General features: G+C 62.2%; 1 protein-coding gene across 1 annotated transcript; it reads left to right on the forward strand.

Moving 5' to 3' along the window:
- Positions 1–4,046: 4,046 nt before the first annotated feature.
- ZNF316 (zinc finger protein 316) lies at positions 4,047–17,406 on the forward strand. Its single transcript, XM_070780239.1, has 6 exons — positions 4,047–4,182; positions 8,109–8,418; positions 8,628–8,746; positions 9,897–10,023; positions 10,514–10,627; positions 13,254–17,406. Exons 2-6 carry the CDS (start codon positions 8,136–8,138, stop codon positions 15,578–15,580), a joined length of 2,970 nt encoding a protein of 989 aa, XP_070636340.1. The 5' UTR covers positions 4,047–4,182; positions 8,109–8,135; the 3' UTR covers positions 15,581–17,406.
- The last annotated feature ends 1,022 nt before the right edge of the window (positions 17,407–18,428 follow it).

The following is an 18,428-nucleotide window of genomic DNA, read 5'->3' on the forward strand; positions in this document are numbered from 1 at the left end:
AGAAAATGGCTACCCACTCCAGTATTCTTGCCTGGAGAATTCCAAGGACGGAGGAGCCTGGTGGGCTACAGTCCATGGGATCAAAAAGAGTTGGACACAACTGAGCAACTAACGCTTTCAATGTAAATTCAGATGGTCCCAAAGCCGAGCCTGCCTGTGGCTGGGGCTGGTGCCTTAGCTGAGTCTAGACTCAGCAGTTTGGTCATCAGGTTCTCTTGGGAACACAGTGACTCCCACAGGCCTGGATTTTTCCGTTGCTGGTCTCACCCCTGCTAGCCTCCCTCCCCCATCAGTTTTCGCACCTCGTCCTGCAGCCCTTCTGCCCCCAGAAGGTTCTCACACGCTTCGACAAGATCCTTAGGGCTTGGTGAGCCACGGGGCCCCCATCTCCCCCAGTCCCCACCAACTGGAGTGAGCACAGGGTCCCACGTTCATCCACGCACAACGCGTACTAGCCGAGTGTAAATGCGTGGACATACACCCAGACCAAAAACTCCCGTTGAGAATGAGGGACAAGCAAGGGTCGGGCGGCTGGCCTCAGAGGGCTCGAAGGATGCTGTTGAGAACCCACAGGAAGAGGTGGCCAGAGAGGCCAGTGGCCAGGACTGCTGAGTTCTTGGAGCCCAAGCACAGGGCCGCACAACGTTTTGAGGAATACCACTGCAAGATGCAGGAAACGGGGAGGGGAGGAGGCGCGTCAAGGCTGGAAGCTGGATCTCTGGCTCCCCAGCACCCCGTGAAGACAGGCCTGCCTGGCAGGGGTCCTGCCCCAGGGTCTGTGCCCACAGGCACCTTCGGGCAGCCAGCTGTGACCCCTGGCAGCTCAGGACTTAGGTGCTTGGCAGAGTCAAGGCCAGGTGACTTCAGATCATGCAAGGCCCAAGTGTGGTCTATTTGGGACAGCCCTGAGTAGGCACAAAGGTGATGCCAGGCCTGTGGGGCAGGGAGGGGGTCACCTGCAGAGGCTCAGCCAGCCTGAGGCTGTTGGCAAGGCCCGTACATCCAATCCAGGTCCAGTGGAGCGTAGGAACGGAATCGGGTGGGATCACAAGAGTGGGGAATTTTATTTGATTCCAAAACAAACAAACACTAAGGAGCCTGGCAAGTGGCTCAGGTTTGATTCCTACAGAGGAGTGGGCGGATGCCCTGAGCACACCTTGCCCCTGCAGTCTTCATAGGCGTGAGGCAGAGGAGGACTGGAAGCCGCATTGCGACCTGTGACACGCTGAACATGGAAGGCTCCGGGACCTCCGTGTGGACCCTCACTCTGTCCTGCACGGGCCGAGCTTTGGGGACTCTGCCTGTCACAGGGCAGGACGAAGGAGAGGCTCCGGGGGTGGAGGTGTGGGGAGGAGACCCTCAGGGAGGGGAGGAAACCACAGGGCCCAGGACGGCAGCCTCTCCTTGGCCTCGAGAGGCTGGTGGTCAGCTGAGGGAGGAGACTCGGGTAGGGACTGGGCAGGGGGGCGCTGCCCAGTGGGCAGAGTTGGTGGACTCCACAGCTAGGAACATCCGCAGAGATCAGAGGAAGAAATCGGCTCTTAGGGAAGGGGTCAGGTGGGAACAGGCCAAGAGGACAAGTGAGCAGACGCCACGGTGCCATGGGGGTCTCTGCCGGATGAGGTGGAGGGTTCGAAGACAGGGATGAGCTGTCAGTTCTGTTTCACCTGCCCCCTCCCCAGTTTGGGCTTCCCAGTCCATTAAGAATCTCTGTCAGTTAAAAATCTGCCTGCAATGCAGTAGACCCAGGTTGGATCCCTGGGTTGGGAAGATCCCCTGGTGGAGAAAATGGCAACCCAGTCCAGAATGTTTGCCTGGAAAATCCCATGGACAAAGGACCCTGGCGGCCTATAGTCCATGGGGTCACAAGCGTCAGACATGACTTAGCAACTAAATCACCACCACCTCCTCCCCCATTTGTTTCCTATCTGGTTCTGGTGCCTGACTGACTTCATCCCCTGTCCCTCACATTAGGAGTGGACTTGACCAGTGGGCAGCACTGGTAGGGTGGGAAGGAGAGGACAGGCTGGCGCTGCAGGGGGAAGGGGCCAGTCGCACCCCTCCCGCACAGCCCCAGCTCCTCCCCGGTGACGCCACCTCCAGCCTCCAGCTCCCTGCAGGCCTCCTTCCCCACCCGCCCCTTCAGGTCCAGGTGCCAGTCTCCGGTGCCTCCATTCCTATTGCTCCCCCTTTCCTGGCTCTGCTGCTCTCCTGGGTTATCTCCCCTTCAGAGCTTCTCAATGGGACCACCTGGGGTGGAGGGGGCTGGGGAGAGGGTCCCGGAGTCCAAGGCACAGAGGCCCACAGGACCAGATGGGGAGTGCCATGGACAATGGGCCTGCAGAAAGGTGGGGGCAGGGGGACAGTGGGCATCCACAGGACCAGATGGGGGGTGCCATGGACAATGGGCCTGCAGAAAGGTGGGGGCGGGGGGACGGTGGGCATGGAGCACCTCAAGCCCAGTCTCATCCACTGGGGCCGGTCACTTCTGAGGGCCCGGAGCGGGACCCTGCAAACCACAGGTGTGACACTGGCAGAACTGATTTTTTTTTGCCATCTTTTAATGAGACCTTCAATTTTTAGTTTTTAAAGATTTTTTTCTTTTGATGTGGACCATGTTTAAAGTCTTTATTGAATTTGTTACAGTATTGCTTCCATTTTATGTTCTGGCTTTTTGGGATCGAGGTGTATGGGATCTTACTTTCCTGACCAGGGATCAAACCCCTCACCCTCTGCATTGAAAGGCAAAGTCCTAATCACTGCCAGGGAAACAACATATATATATATCTGCTTTGTTGAGATATAACTGACATATAACACTGTATTCGTTTTAGGTGTTCAATGTAAAGATTTGATGTATACTGTGAAATGACTGCCACAGTAAGTTTAGTTAAGCCTCATCACTACACACAGCTACCCTTTTCCCCTCCTTGTGATGGAAATCGCTGTGCAGGCAGGTCTGAGTCCTCCGTGGTCTGAGCAGACCCACAGCCAGATGCTGAGGGTCTGGAGGGGAGAAGCTGTCACTTCAAGCAGGTATGAACCCTCTGAGAGCCGAGTCAGGCTGTAGTGTTGACAGTCCTGTCTTAAGGGGTGGGGGTGGGCGGGCATTAGTGAAAATAGAAGAAAAATGGTACCAGTGCAATGATAGCTGGGCAAGGCCCAGGGCCCAACCTCCGTGGGTGCGAGATGTCACCATAAGACAGCAGCTGTGGCCCTGGGGGGTGGGGGTGGGGGGGGGCAGATACAGGTAAGTTTTGGGGAGGGCTGTGGACATCCCGAGTCTCCCACCTCACCTTCTCATACCTCCTGGGCGGCCATCTCCCCCTCCCGCCTCCCTCTGCTGGGGGAACACGTCCCTTCCTAGAAGCAGAGCCTCTTCCTGGTCACTTGGAAAGCTTCCAGATCTGAGGGCTTATTGCATTCATCCAGCGACCCCGGCCCAATGGCTGGCCCCCTCGGTCCGCGTCCTCCTCCATCCTGGGAACACCCCCCACCTCTACCTTCTAGCCAGAGTTGGCCCCACGCGAGCCGTGGGTGTCCGGCCCACCTGCTCTTGTCCTGCTGGCCCCTGCCCGGCAGGGATCGGCCCTGCCCTGTCCGGATCTGAGGGCACGCGGGCCTGCACGACGCCTCCCCGAGGCCACTCATAGGGGTCACCTCCTCCCTCCACCATCGCGGGGCCTGGGATGGAGCCAGCCGGCTCTGGCGCTCAGCAGAGCTCCTGGAATTGCGGTTGAGGCTGAGCGGGTTCTGGGGAGCGGCGGTCCGGCCAGGGACCCGGCGGGCGTCTCCAGGGCCAGGGCGGGGCGGGGGGTCCCCGGAGGTGGGGTTGGGTCCTGGGAAGGCGCGGGGGCGGTGCGTCGCGGTCCCCAAGGCCGGGGTCCCGGTGCACACGAGCGCGCGGACTCAGGGCCGAGGGCGCCCTCGCGCGAGGGGCGCGTCCTCTCCCCCCACGCACGACCCTTTGAGGCCGCGCTGGACCCCGCGTGACCGGAAGTGCCCCCCCGTGGGCACTGGCGAGGCGGAGCCCGGCGGCGGCACTTCCGGTGCCCACGCGCCGCCGCCGCCGCGCAGCTCCGGGGCCGTCACTTTGTGTAGCGCGGGGCGCGCAGGCCCCGGCCCGGCCCCGGTGTCCGGCGGCGGCTCGGCGGCTGGCGCGCGCGGTGAGCGGGCGGCGCGGTGAGTGCGCGGCTGGGCCGGCGGGCGGCGCTCGCGGGCGGCAGGTGCGGGCGGGCCGGGCGCGGGCGTGGGGTCGGGGTCGCGCCGCCCCTCGACGCCGGCGCGCGAGGCCGCGGTGAGATCGCGGCGCGCGGCGGGGCGGACCTGGCCTGGACCTGGGGTTGGGGGGCCCGGAGCAGCGCGCTGGCCTGGCCTTGGGCAGCCGCGCCCACGCTCAGTGCAGCCGGTGGACCCCCGCCCCGGCCTGCGCGATGGGGGCGGGCTCCGACCCCCGGGGTCGGTCCGGGTGGGCAGCGCGGAGTAGGCGGGCAGCAGAGGACACACGCGCGCTAGTCCTGGGAGGTGCCCTCCACGGTCTAGGCCGGAGGGGCGGGGGTTGGGCCGCGGCCGCCCCCGGGACACACCCATCCAGAAGGGGCTGTCACGGCCTGGCCCCTACTTCCGCGGGAGGCGGGGGCCTGATCAGCCCCTTGAAGGGGTAGAGATGGCTGGGCTAGGCGCCCCCCGCGAGCCTGCTTAGTGACCTTGGGGGCCTTGTCTGGGTCTTTCCTCTTCAAATGGAGGCTCCGGTGGGCAGCTTGGCCAAGTCTTGTACCGCCAGGAGGCAGCTTGCGGAGCTCACTCCTGGGATCGGATGGGGTCCTTCCTGGGGTCGGATGGGGTCTGGGCTGCCCCGTGTGGTCGCAGAGATGGGAGAGGGGCTGGCGTTTGGAGGAGGACCCAGTGGGCAGAGGAGAGGGGAGGTATGCATGGTCATGCCCTGCTGTGCCTGTGTGGGGAGACGTTGGTGCTGGGTTTAGTTCAACAAGTGTCGGCAGGTCTGGGGCGCTGGCTGCCAGGTGAGGGGCTGCCTTTGGGCAGCGGGCATGGCCCCGCGGATACACCTGCACCAGGGGCACACCAGGAGAGTAGAGGGGCCCAAATCGTGGACAAGCAATGAGGATCCTGGTAGTCAAGGAAGAAGATGGAAGCCTGGAAGGCCTTGAATAACGGGTGGGGCCAGTGAGGCCACCAGAGGGTAGGAAGGGGCCCAGCTGCCCCTGCGCCCACCCATTCCTCCTGCTGCTCCCCATAGGTTTCCTGGATGTGGGATCTCAGTGGAGAGTTGCTGAAAGTTTCCCAAGTTTGCCGCTTGCTGTCCGTAGGGCAGGCATCTTGTCACTGCCCCCCTCCACCCTGTTCTAAATTCTGCAGCATGGTACCCTAGGGTGCAGCCCCGCCCCACCTCCCAGGCAATAATGGTCTGGGATGACCTGCGGGGTTATGTTGATCAGATTGCTTACCTGGCTTACCTGAGCGGGATGCCAGGAGGTGAGTGTCAGGTGGTCTGGCAGGTTGGAAAGAGAAGAGAGCAGAGTGTGCAGCACATACCTGGCTTGGGGAGGCAGAAGGAACCTGGCACCCAAGTTACTTAGTTACTTTTTCAGAACCGTTCTATTCCAGATGCTGGGTCAGGATGGAGGGATGTCTGGCTGGGCGGTCGGCAGGGTGACTGCCCGTCTCCATGGCAGCCGGGTCTTTCCTTCCCTGATCACCAGCAGGTGCACCTCTTAGGAGAAGAGCCCTCAGGGCCTGACCTCCTTAGACGCACCACCAGTGGGTTCCAGGGTGAAGGACCCTCAACAGCAATTAGTCTGTTCTGGAACGTGATGTGGGGCCAGAATACTGAGTCTTAAAAAGCTTATGTTCATTGCGTTGACCGCAGGCTTTAGAATCATTCCTTTGGTAAATATCTGAGTGCTCACTCTGTCTGGCACAGAAGAGATTTGAGAGAGGAGCAGAGGGAGCTTCTGCCCACCTGGAGTCGACTATGTGCGTGGGGAGACAAGCAATAGCAGATACTTCAATAAGTGTATTAAAATGTAGGTGCTGAGAGCGCAGAGTCCCGGGAACTGTGCATGTCATAGGAGCCCAGGGGGCTGCCTCCAAAGGCCCAGTGAAGAGGGAAGGAGAGTGCCAGGGAGCGGGAGCGGCATGTGCAAAGGTCTCGAGGTGGAACGAGCAGAGAGTCACTTTATTCCAAAGCCACGAGTCCTCAGGTGCAGGCCCGGCCTGGGGGCGCCTGCTGTGGGAGAGAGCTAGGCAGGAGGGGCTCTGCTGGGCTTGGCATGGCATCCGGGCTTAGCCTGAATTTGCAGCCTGAGGCCTGGATGAGAAGAGCCTCCCTCTGGGCCTGAGGTGAGTGGCGATTGGGAAACCTCTGCTGAGTGTTTCTGACACCCTGAGTGCTGGGTAGGGCTCTGTCCTCCTGCAGGCGGCCAAGGTGACACATGCACATGTGTTTCTGCAGCTCAGGCACCTTCACGTGGCCAGAGAGCCACGGAGACTGAGGACATGGGCTCTGCGAGTGACTGGGGCGGAGGGTGGCCCTCCTGGGTGTAGCTCCCACGACCGGCGCCTTTAGTCCAGTGATACGGGACCTAGGACGGGGCCAGCGTGAGAGTCAGGACAGGGGGGCTTCTGGGTGCCCGTGTGCCCCCGGACTTGGGTCCTGGTCTCTGGGAGGAGCTGTGCGAATGCTCAGAGTTCCCTCCCAATTACACTGTAGATTTTAAAGCGGCAGCTCAGAGCACTTGGGAAAAATGAGCGCACGCTGCCTTATTAACAGAGACGATGAGCTGTGGTAAGAGCTAATCAGTGAGCACTTCTCCTAGGAGGTGCCCGGTGGTCTGGACTGTTCTCGTGACTGGGGGGCACCTTTCTGTGGGGGCCCCGTCCTGGATTAGAGGTTCTGCGGCAGACGCCGTGTGCTGATAGAGCTGGCTGAGCTGGGGTGGGCCCTGGTGTCCTCTGATCCTCTGGGGTTCCCACTCTCTGCCCAGGATCCTGGGGTCGCTGTGTTTGGAAGTGACCCCATTCAGGTCTGAGAGACTGATGAGCCACGCTGGCTGATGGCCCTTAGCCTCTGCGCTTTGCACTCAAAGCCTGTGCCTCTGTCTTGTCCCCAGCGCTCCACTGGGGTTGGTGAAGGATGTGCAGGTGGGAGAGAGGAGTGGCCCCAGGGCTCTCGGCCTCCCGTCCGTCTTGGGTCCACAGCCCCAGGCTCTGTGCCCCAGGCAGTGTGGCTGTGTCCCCCTCCCTCCTGAGTGCCTGGCTGAGCCCTCAGTGACATCCACGTGAGTTTCAGGTGCTGTGAGTCACCGGAGATTTGATGACTCGACGCTTAGGGTTCCCGGATCCCTAAACATGAACAGGGTCACCAGGCGTTTTATTTCACCTTTGCTGGTCCAGCGATGAACCAGATTTCCATGACCTGCTGAGCTTTTTCCAGGTGCCCTGGACGGCACGAGGGGCGAGGGCTGTGCCACATGCCGAAGGGGCCTGACCTGCTGGCTTGGCAGAGCAGGTGCTCCCAGCAGGGTGGTCTCACCTTCCCCGCCCAGAGCTGTGGCCCGCACGCTCAGACCTTGGCTCCCATACTCCCTGCTGCCAGGTTTGTGTCCAGAGCTGAGTGAGCATCTCCTCCACTCATACATCGGGTGAGCTGTTCCTCACAGGCTGTGTGGACCCCTTTCACTTAATCTTAGCCAAAAAGCCAAGAAGCGATTGCGTGCGCCCCTTTCTGCTAAACACAGGCTGGACCACCCTCTGGCACATTGCCTGGACTTTATGCTTCCACATCCTCGTGGATAAAAAATGCAGGATTAATCCCCAATTTACTCCAAGAAAGCACGGTGGTTCACAGCACGCCTGTCGTGCTCCCAGCAAAGAGCCACGGCCGAGTAACGGGCAGCATTTCTGGGGACAGAATCTATGTTGTCCCCCCTGAGAAAGCGCTCAGGGGGAAAGGAAAGCGCTCCTGTCCTGGTGCCCAGTGCCCCGTTACTGCACCTCAGGGCAGAGCAACCCCGCCTCCCCAGGAGGGCTGCAGAGCCCCGGAGCAGATGCGCGGGGGCGGCGCGTCACCGTCACCGTCTGTGTTTCAGGCGGAGTTGAGGCTCCTGGCAGAGGCGATGGCAGCCCCTCGCACGACTCCAGACTCGCCCGCCGCCCAGCTGGAGAGGCTGGACGGATCGGAGTGTGGTCCTGACCAGGAGGAAGAAGAGGAGGAAGGAAAGGGGGACCAGGTGGAGGCGCTGGAGGAGCGGCTGGCGGAGGAGGTGGTGGTGGACGCAGATGTGGAGGTGGACGCCACGGTGGAGGCGGCGCTGGCAGGAGAGCAGAGTCCAGCGTCGGGGACCCAGGAGTGCCCCCACGGCGGCAGGGACACCGAGTCACCGGGCCTTCAGGAAAAGGGTAAGAGAAGGGAGCTGACCCCTGGGGAGGAAGTTTCAGGGGGCTTTAGGGGGCAGCCGGGAAGAGCTCTTGGACAGGGCAGAGCCGGGGCTGCGGGATCAGCGCGCCGCACTTGAAAAGGGGGCGTGGCCAGGAGCTGCCCATCCTGGCTGGATGGACACGTGTCCGTCCGAGGCTAAAGCCAGGCCCTCAAGAGTCTCTCCGCTCAGCCCTGCAGGCCTTCCGGGCTCCAGCCACGCCGAGGGATGAGGACCTGGAGCGGGAGGGGGAGGGGGACGAAGAGGAGGAGGACGAGGACGAGGTCGACTCCCTGACGTCTGGGTCTCAGGTGAGCTGCCCCCTGGTTTGGAGCTCAGTTAACCAGGCAGGGGTTCCGGGGCAGAGGGAGGGGGCGGGATCCGCACCTCCTGTTGCGGAAACCCCCTGCTGGCAGGGCAGCGGCTCTGTGGGTCCCAGGCCAGCCCCAGCTGTGAGCGGGGTCAGGGCTGCGGGAAGCAGTTGGCCGTCTCTCTGAGCGACTTCACTTTCACTTTTCACTTTCATGCACTGGAGAAGGAAATGGCAACCCACTCCAGTGTTCTTGTCTGGAGAATCCCAGGGATGGTGGAGCCTGGTGGGCTGCCGTCTATGGGGTCACACAGAGTCGGACACGGCTGAAGCGACTCAGTAGTAGTACTAGTAGTAGTCTGAAGCCCAGGAGTTATGGTTCTGCTGTCCTGGGCCTGACGCTTCCCAGGCCACTGTCCTGAGTGGGCAGCAGTGCCCAGGGGTTATGGTTCTGCTGTCCTGGCCTGACGCTTCCCAGGCCACTGTCCTGAGTGGGCAGCAGTGCCCAGGGGTTATGGTTCTGCTGTCCTGGCCTGACGCTTCCCAGGCCACTGTCCTGAGTGGGCAGCAGTGCCCAGGGGTTATGGTTCTGCTGTCCTGGCCTGACGCTTCCCAGGCCACTGTCCTGAGTGGGCAGCAGTGCCCAGGGGTTATAGTTCTGCTGTCCGGGCCTGATGCTTCCCAGGCCACTGTCCTGAGTGGGCAGCAGTGCCCACACTCTGCTGGTGCCAGTTGCCCACCCCGGCGTGAGCTCTCACACCGCTGGTGTGACCCCTGGCTTGAGGCAGACAGTGATGCGGGAGGGGTGAGGTGGCCATGCAGCATAGCTGAGGGGTCCTGGTCGTCGTGGTCCTGGGACTTGGGCATGAGACCCCGTGCTGCCCCACCTGAGCTGAGCGATCTCCTCTCTGAGCCTGAGGTCCTGATTGCTGAATGAGACTGGCCTGGGTGAGGCCTGGGAGCCCCTAGTTCCGCCGGGCGTCTGTAGGCTTGCCAGTGATGGGGTGCTGGGCTGTGTCCCCGTGAGCCCCACATTGAAGGGCGAGCCCAGTTCCCGCCAAAGTGATCTCCTGTCCTGTCTTCATGGGGGTGCGCCCCTGCCTCTCACCCAGCTCAGGGAAGGGCAGTGGCCAGGGTGCTTTGTTTCCTAGGGGCTGGTGACCTTTGAAGACGTGGCTGTGTACTTCTCCCTGGAGGAGTGGGAAAGGCTGGACGCAGAGCAGCGGGAGCTCTACAAGGAGGTCATGCGGGAAAACTATGGGATCCTGGTGTCCTTGGGTGAGCAGAGCCCTCCGTCCGCAGGGGGCATCCTAGCCTGACGGCTGCCTGGGGCTTAGCTGTCTGAGGGTGGTTTGTGGAGCCCGAGGATCCTGGAGAAGGGGTTGCTGGTGCCTGCTCACCTCCTAGGGAAGCCCTGGGGACCAGCCTGGCTTCCGGCCAGGGTGTGTCGCGAGGGGCTCACTGTGGCCCGGCAGCACCGTGGCCCAGGTTCCATGTCCTGGGGAGTGGCTGGCCCAGCGCTGGTCTCTGTGCTCCCCTTAGAGGCCTCAAGGGGTGAGGAGTCCGGAGGCAGAGGAGAGGGGTGGGGCCCCCTGTGGACGGTGGTGTGTGGAGGGGGCTTGGCAGGGGAGTTGGGGGTGTGGGAGTTCCAGCGGGGAGGTGGGGAGGCAGGTTCTGGAAGGAATGGGACAGGAGCGGTGGAGGCAGGCCTGTGCGGGTCGGGGTGCGAGTACAGCCCTGCAGCTGCCCCCTGTTCTCTTTGGGCCAGGATACCCAGTCCCCAAGCCGGATCTGATCTTCCGGCTGGAGCAAGGAGAGGAGCCGTGGGTCCCGGACAGCCCGCGTCCCGAGGAGGGAGACATCGTCACTGGCGTCTACACAGGTGAGCGTGACACAGAGTCTCGCAGGTTTTCTGGCAGACTTCAGACTGCATCTTTGCTGCAGCTCTAGAGAGGGGCCTGGTGCTGCTGGTCTGCGCTGTTGGGGGGCTCTGTGGGGACTGCACGGCGCTGGGGGCTTATCCCTGCCTTTGAGAGTTGGCTCCTTTTGGTTCCAGTCTGCAGAGGCCCAAGGGCTGGGGAGTCTGTAGCAAACTTTGAGGCTCCTGTTACAAGTCTTTAAAAATAATGCTCTCTCTTTGCCCTGCCCTCTGGTGGGTTTTGTGTGCCTGAGGGTCAGCTTTTGTGGCTTCCCCACCCATTCGGCCATTTCCTCTCGCTGGGAGGCCTGGGACCGGGGGCCAGCGTTCCAGAGGGCAGTGTTCAGGGTGGTGGATTTCTCCTGAGAGCCCGGACCCGGCTCTGTTCCTCCAACTTTCTGGGCCTCATTTTGTAGTCGGGTGGAGAATAAAGAGTTTGAAGGAAACCTGTAGTTTCCTGCCCCAAGGCTGTCGGACTGTTGGTTCCATGGCGGTGCTCCACGGGGTCTGTGAGCTGTTCCAGGAGGTCGGGAGGTTCAGGGGAGGCCCGGGCACAGTGCGTGTGTTTGCTTTAGTCTTGGGTGATGCTTGCCTCGTGCGGGCTCCGGACGTCTCATGCCACTCACGTACCTGGAGCAGCATGTAGATGTTTTAAATTAAATACAGGAAGACATAAACAGCGCTGTGCCTACGCGTGTACTCTTCAGAGTATTTCCTCGTATACTGTTTATTCTCATAACAGCTCTGTGAAATAGCAGGGGAGGAATGATTGGTCTCACGTGACAGTGGAGGACATCAACTTTTAAAGTAGTGATTCAGTCACTCGCCCACGGTGGGCTCAGGCCGCGGTCCTTACGTTCCACTGTGCTGTGGGCTGGCTTTCCTGCCCTGGGTCCCCAAGTTCTCTGGGTCCCTGTGGGAATGTCCCCTGGCCTTCAGGATTGGGGGACAGGCCTCTGGCTGGTAAGAAATGCTGCTGCTGCCTCTAGGCTGAGACTGGGATGTAGGTGATATTTCTCAGAGGGTCTTAGCGGGAGGTGTGCCCTGTTTCAGGGGTCCAGCTCTGAAATGCCACCTGGGGACAGAGGGACTGCAGGTCTTCATTGGCTGGTCTCTGAACATGTGGTTGGGTGTGTCCCCCTTCTCCACATGTCTTGGGGGGAAGTATGGGCAGGTTGTCAGGCTTGGAGAATGGCCCCGGCTGAGGTAGTCCTCACCTGGTGTCAGAGTCCTCAGGAGTGGACGTGTCAGGGAGACGAGGTGCCAGGCTCCCTTCCCCAGGGTGCACTTGTCCACTCCGTGCCGTGGGTCCTGGAAGAGGCAGTGGAGAAAGCCCCAAGCCCTTTGTCAGAGCACCTCCTCCACCCCGGCTCCAGCCTCACCAGTAGACCTGATGGGTCCTCACTCGAATCCCACACAGGCTTGCATCTGGGAACTCGGGAAGCCCTGTCCCCACCACAACCTGGAGTGATCCTTCCAGGTGCTGGAATTCTGAGGTGGACTGCGTGGTGCGTGGCCGTGGTAGACAGACGCAGGCAGAGTGCACTCGAGGAAGGTGGCACACAGGTGCTCTGAGCACCGGGGGTGCTGTGGGCCAGGTTCCTTGTGTGACGTAGCGCCTGCTCTGTAAATACCAGTTCCTTCCTGGGTGTATCATGACGGCGGGTGTATCATGACGGCAGGCATATCATGACGGCAGGCATATCACTCCATTTATAAACCGATTCTGTGTCCGCACTCCTCACTGAAGGGTGAGATCAGGAAACTGCTGGTGGAGGAGGGACAGGATTGCGGGGCTCTGGGACGGGTCCTCGGCCTTCTACGATGGGAAGATGTTTGTAGCTCACCCAGTCTTGGTTTGGGACCATTTCTCAAGTGCACAATGGCTCAGAAAAAAAACAAACAGGATTCAGGGAGGCTCGTCTCTGCCCGCAGAATAGCCGGAGCATAGTTAGGGTGAGTGCAGAGAGCTGAGGCCTCCAGGCCCTTTAGGTCTTTGGCTCAGGGCAGCCTTTCTTGGTTCTGCTCTGGGGGTGGGAGCCTGAGGCTGGGGGAGAGGGACCGAGAGCCAGAGAGACGCTGAGCAAAGCTTAGGTGCTCACAAAGTCAAGCCCTCCGTGACCCGGCCGTACTGGCACTGGGGTCTTGGCTGCCTTGGGCCAAGCAGGCCAGGAGTTGGGGTTCTCCAGGAGACAGGGGGCTTTGGGAAAAACAGAGCAGGCATCTCAATCTATTTTTCTGGCCTGTGGGCTCACAGGAGCCCCCAGGCAACGTCACCCACCTTGTAGGTGTCCCTGTTCTTCAGTGAGGTGGCAAGCCCTGGAGGGAGCTGGAGCTGTGGAAAAGGGATTTGTTGAGTCCATGTGAGGCAAGTTTGAGAAGGGAAGGAACACCAGCCTTCTTAGGAGGGACAGAGAAATCTCCTGTCTGCAGAGTTCCTCCTACCTGGGGTAGGGACGGAGGCATCCTGAATTCGGCCCAGTGCTCCAGGAGCCTGGGGTCCCACAGAAACAGCTCCTTGCAGGAGCCGGTAAGGGGCTGCTGGCACGGTGTCTTCTCACCTCTCCTGTGGTCTTCTCGTCGCCTTCAGGGGCCTGGTTCTGGACCGACGACATAGAGGACCACGAGGAGGATGACGACGAAGACTTCCTGGCAGAGGTGGCAGAGGAGGAGAACGAGCCCCCGGGGCTGTGGTCAGCGGCCTACGGAGTGGGCGATGTGCCTGGGACCTGGGGCCCTGATGACTCGGATTCTGCGCAGACTCCGGAGGGCTGGGGTCTGGACCCCGGGGGGCTCGGGGTCCTGGCCCCGGGATCTGAGTCGAAGCCCTTTCTGCCGGACCGGGAGCCGGGTGCGAGCCTCCTGGCGCCCTGGGCATTCCCGGCCGCGGTGGCCGTGCCAGCTGGGCGCCCGGAGACAACGTGCGATGTGTGCGGCAAGGTGTTCCCACACCGGTCCCGGCTGGCAAAGCACCAGCGCTACCACGCGGCGGTCAAGCCCTTCGGCTGCGACGAGTGCGGCAAGGGCTTCGTATACCGCTCGCACCTGGCCATCCACCAGCGCACGCACACCGGCGAGAAGCCCTTCCCATGCCCGGACTGCGGCAAGCGCTTCGTATACAAGTCGCACCTGGTCACGCACCGTCGCATCCACACGGGTGAGCGGCCTTACCGCTGCGCCTTCTGCGGCGCGGGCTTTGGGCGCCGCTCCTACCTGGTCACGCACCAGCGCACGCACACGGGGGAGCGGCCCTACCCCTGCCCGCACTGTGGCCGCAGCTTCAGCCAGAGCTCGGCGCTCGCGCGGCACCAGGCGGTGCACACGGCCGACCGGCCCCACTGCTGTCCCGACTGCGGCCAGGCCTTCCGCCTCCGTGCCGACTTCCAGCGCCATCGACGGGGTGGCGGCTGCGCAGAGCCCGGCAGCGAGGGCCCTCGGCCGGAGCCCTGCAGCGAGACGAGGCCTGCGGCGGGGCCCGAGGAGGCCGAGGTGGGGCCGGAGGGGCTGGAGGGGCCTGAGATCGATGAGGCAGACGGAGAGACTGAGGGAGAAGCCGAGGTGAGAGAGGCGGCGGTGGAGGCGCCCACCCCACGGAGCAAGGACGACCCCGAACCGGACAGGCGGTTTCTGGGGCTGGGCAACGGCCTGGGGGAGGGCGAAGGCCCTTCCTCGCACCCGCTCGGCTTCCACTTTCCCATGCACCCCAAGTCTTGGCTCCACCCGGATGGCTTTCCGATCCTGGGCCTCCCGGACTTCGGGGAGCGGCTGCCGGCCGACGGGCGCCCCCTGCCCGGACCCCTGGGGGGCCGGCTCTCCCTGGTGGAGGGCGCCGGGCTGGCCTGCGACCCTTTCGGCGGTGGGGCCGGGCCTGGAGGCGCCAGCGGCCTGCGTGCGTTCGGGCCTGCAGTCGGGGGACTGCTGGCGGAGCCGGCACCCGCCGCGCTAGCAGAGGAGGAGAGCCCGTGGATCTGCTCCGACTGCGGCAAGACGTTCGGGCGCCGCGCGGCTCTGGCCAAGCACCAGCGCTACCACGCGGGCGAGCGGCCGCACCGCTGTGCCGATTGCGGCAAGAGCTTCGTGTACGGTTCGCACCTGGCGCGCCACCGCCGTACGCACACCGGCGAGCGGCCCTTCCCGTGCCCGGAGTGCGGTGCGCGCTTCGCTCGCGGCTCGCACCTGGCGGCGCACGTGCGCGGCCACACGGGGGAGAAGCCCTTCGTCTGCGGCGTGTGCGGCGCGGGCTTCAGCCGGCGCGCGCACCTGACGGCGCACGGGCGCGCGCACACAGGCGAGCGGCCCTACGCGTGCGGCGAATGCGGCCGCCGCTTCGGGCAGAGCGCGGCGTTGACGCGGCACCAGTGGGCGCACGCCGAGGAGAAGCCGCACCGCTGCCCCGACTGCGGCAAGGGCTTCGGCCACAGCTCGGACTTCAAGCGGCACCGGCGCACGCACACGGGCGAGAAGCCCTTCCGCTGCACCGACTGCGGCCGCGGCTTCGCGCAGCGCTCCAACCTGGCCAAGCACCGGCGCGGCCACACGGGTGAGCGGCCTTTCCCGTGCCCCGAGTGCGGCAAGCGCTTCTCGCAGCGCTCGGTGCTCGTGACGCACCAGCGCACGCACACGGGTGAGCGGCCCTACGCCTGCGCCAACTGCGGCCGCCGCTTCTCGCAGAGCTCGCACCTGCTCACCCACATGAAGACGCACCGCGGCGCGGCGGGCGCGCCGGTCCAGGCGCCCGCCGCGCCCGTGCCCAAGGCCGAGGCGCCCGCCAAGGGGCCGCCGAGCGCGGGCACAGGGACCGGGCCCGGGGAGCACGGCAGTACCCTGCTGGAGTTCGCGGGCGGAACGAGCTTTGGCTCCGAGCCGACGGCCGCCTTCGCGGGGCCTTCGGGCGCCTACGAGGAGACCATCCTGTGAGGGCCTGTGACGGAGGCGCAGGCCGCTAGGCCGCCGGCCCTTTGCTCCTCTGGCCTCGGGGGATGCCGAGGGCCCCAGCCCTGGTGCGGTGCCTTACCCTCAGCCCCGGTGCACCGGCCTCAGGCTTCCCTCCTGCTCGGCCCTAGAGAACCGGCCGCCGAGCTCGCATGGCCGTGAGGGGGGCGCGGGGGGCGAGGCGAGCCGCGCGCGGAGCCGATGGGGCAGGGGCGGCCACCCCGACGGGAGACTGCGACATCCCTGGATCGATGCGGTGAGGCCACGCGGTGGGGACGGCCGGCGATGTTATTTATTTTACCCGGGTTCGATTTGGGTGGTCCAGGGGAGAGGTGGCATGTGAGTGAGTAACGGGGGTTTAACGTAACGGCGAGGGAGGGGAAGGCCTTGCGTCAAGGGAGGGTGGGGTGGTCGAGGGGTTTGGCTGACGACTTCTTCCCATTCCTCAGCGGGAGACTTCAGGGATCTCCTGGCCCTTCAGAGTATGTCCAGGAAGCGTTAAGGACTGTGCGTGGCGAGGGGAGACCTCGTGGGTTTTCAGAGGACGGTGTTCCTCCCTAATCCGGGGTAGGGGAAGCAGAGATGCACTGGGAAAGCTTTTGTTCTGTGACCGCGGATATTTATTTCCACTGCTTGTATGGCCTGAAGAATCTGGAAGGAGGAGAAAAAAGCCAGAAACCAAACCGTGGCCCCGTGCAAGGTGGGGTAGGATGGGGTAGCAGGTGTCCACAGGGTCCCCAGGGACCTTGAAGCCTTACTCTCCAGGGTCCTCACTCTGCTCACCCCACTTGAGCCCGGAGATCCAGCCTGGTGGTGTGGGGTTTAGTCTTAACTCCCCCTTGGAATTCTTTGGTGCCCTTACCCTGGGCAGCTGGAGGCACGCACTCAGAGATTCCCCCCCAGCGCTGCCTTTGGCTTCCCGGCTCCTCTGCTCGCACAGGGGGGACATACAGGGCCCTGCTCTTCTGAGCCCGTGGCTCACTTAGATCCAATAACCCAGTGTAAAGTGACAGAGGTCGGTAGCAAGGTCATTTAGGGCTATGAACGCCCAGCCCCCCACCCCCAGGCTCCTTTCACTCTGCCTTTGTTGTCCTTCTACTAGAAGCCAGCAGTGTTTCTGTTTAGATTCCCATTTCACAGAGTGGGCGGTAAGCCGTCCACCTTGGGGGGTTCCGACCTGAGCCCGTGGCTCAGTGACTGACCAAGTATCCAACTATGCAAGGCCCGCGGCCAGCACCCACCTTCCAGGCCGGCCGTTTGAAGCCACCAGGTCACCTGCGAGACACCTGCCCCACCTCCCTTGATGTTTTTTTGGCCAATGTGAGTGGGGCCAGAAAACCGAAATTTTGAAGCAACCTTATTCCCTTCTAGACCTAGTTCCTTCTGTGTTAGTGTAGATGTGGCCGTGGGGTCTGAGAGCCGGCAGCCAGGCTGCTAGAGGCTGGGCGGTAGGAGGCAGCGTAGTCACCGTAGTCGGTGGGTGGGAGGAGGGCCTGGACTGCCAGATGGTGGTGGTGAGAATTATTAGCCTGGCTGATGGGGGTGGAATGGGTGGGGTGGGTGGTGAGGAGGACAGGGGTTCCCAGGGAGGCGCCGGCAGTGTTGGCTGGTGCCCTCTGTCTCTGGCCTCTCTCTCCCGCTGTGGGAAGGCACCTCAGGAAGGGCCCAGGGCAAGGTGGGCCAGCCCTGCTTGGCCGGGGTCTGGTCCATGCCCATCCTGCATGGCCCAGCCTTTGAGCACAGACCTGCAGCCCCGCCCGCAGCTGTCGGCAGGAGGAAGGACCTAGCTTTAATAAAGAGTGGACAAACGAGCCTTGTGCCTGGACTGCGTGTTGTTGCCCCTTCTCCGGCCCCTCAGGGAGGCACTTCAGGGCTTCAGGCCCGTCTTGTTTCTGCAGACGATCTTAGGAGTGTCTCTTTTCAGAACCTAGAATTGGCCTGTGCGGAGTCAGCCCAAGAGAGCTTCAGCCCCTGCTGCCCGTGTCCACCAGGCCTTTTCGGGAGTCCCCAGCAGGCCTCCACACTGCCGCCTACTCCTTGTAACACGCACACCTGTGTTGGGATATAGCCTTGTTTAGGGTTATTTTGGCCAGGCCCCGTCCCTGGCAGTCCAGACCTCTCTCCTGAGGCCCCAGCACCACATAGGTTATCCAGGCTCACCTGCTCTGTGCCAGGCCAGGGCTCACCTCCCTGCACCTCAGACACCTTCCTTTGAACTGTTTCATTGACTTCTCACCACACGGTGTCCCTGCAACCAGACCTGACCCTCCCATCCTTTCCCCAGGGAATTGAAAAGTATGAACTATGAAGTCAGTTCTCTTTTCAAATGTGGTTTGGAAGCATCAGAACAGAACCCAGTATTTCAGTAGCAGATGGACATTAAGACCTAGTGTAAACTGGACAGCCCTGAGGAGCTTAAAGGCTCTTCAGAAAAGTTATTCCCTGATAGAGCGTACAGTTGTCCAGCCAGATACTTGATTTTAGGGGGGAAATAAGGCAATCCTGATGGTTATAGAAAAGAAAAGGTAGACCGCCTCCCTGGTTTTGAGAGGATTTCCAAATTTCTGGAGTCCTGATTCATTCCACAAATGTCAGTTTAGCATCTCGCATCATGGCCAAGGAGGATCGGAAGCCCCCAGGGCCCTGTGAGACATGGCCCGTGAAGGCGGCGCTTTGAGAACTGTGAGGTCCTGAGCACCCTCTGGTCTCCACTTAACCTTTATCTCTTGAATCTTCCCATCCTCCTCCTTTTCTCCTGACACCCTTTCACGTAATCCCTTCAAACATTTCCTTATAACTTTTTTTTTCTTTTCCTAATTGGCTACATATGGAA

This window comes from Bos indicus, chromosome 25, assembly GCF_029378745.1.
Source record: "Bos indicus isolate NIAB-ARS_2022 breed Sahiwal x Tharparkar chromosome 25, NIAB-ARS_B.indTharparkar_mat_pri_1.0, whole genome shotgun sequence".
Classification (NCBI taxonomy): Eukaryota; Metazoa; Chordata; class Mammalia; order Artiodactyla; family Bovidae; genus Bos; species Bos indicus.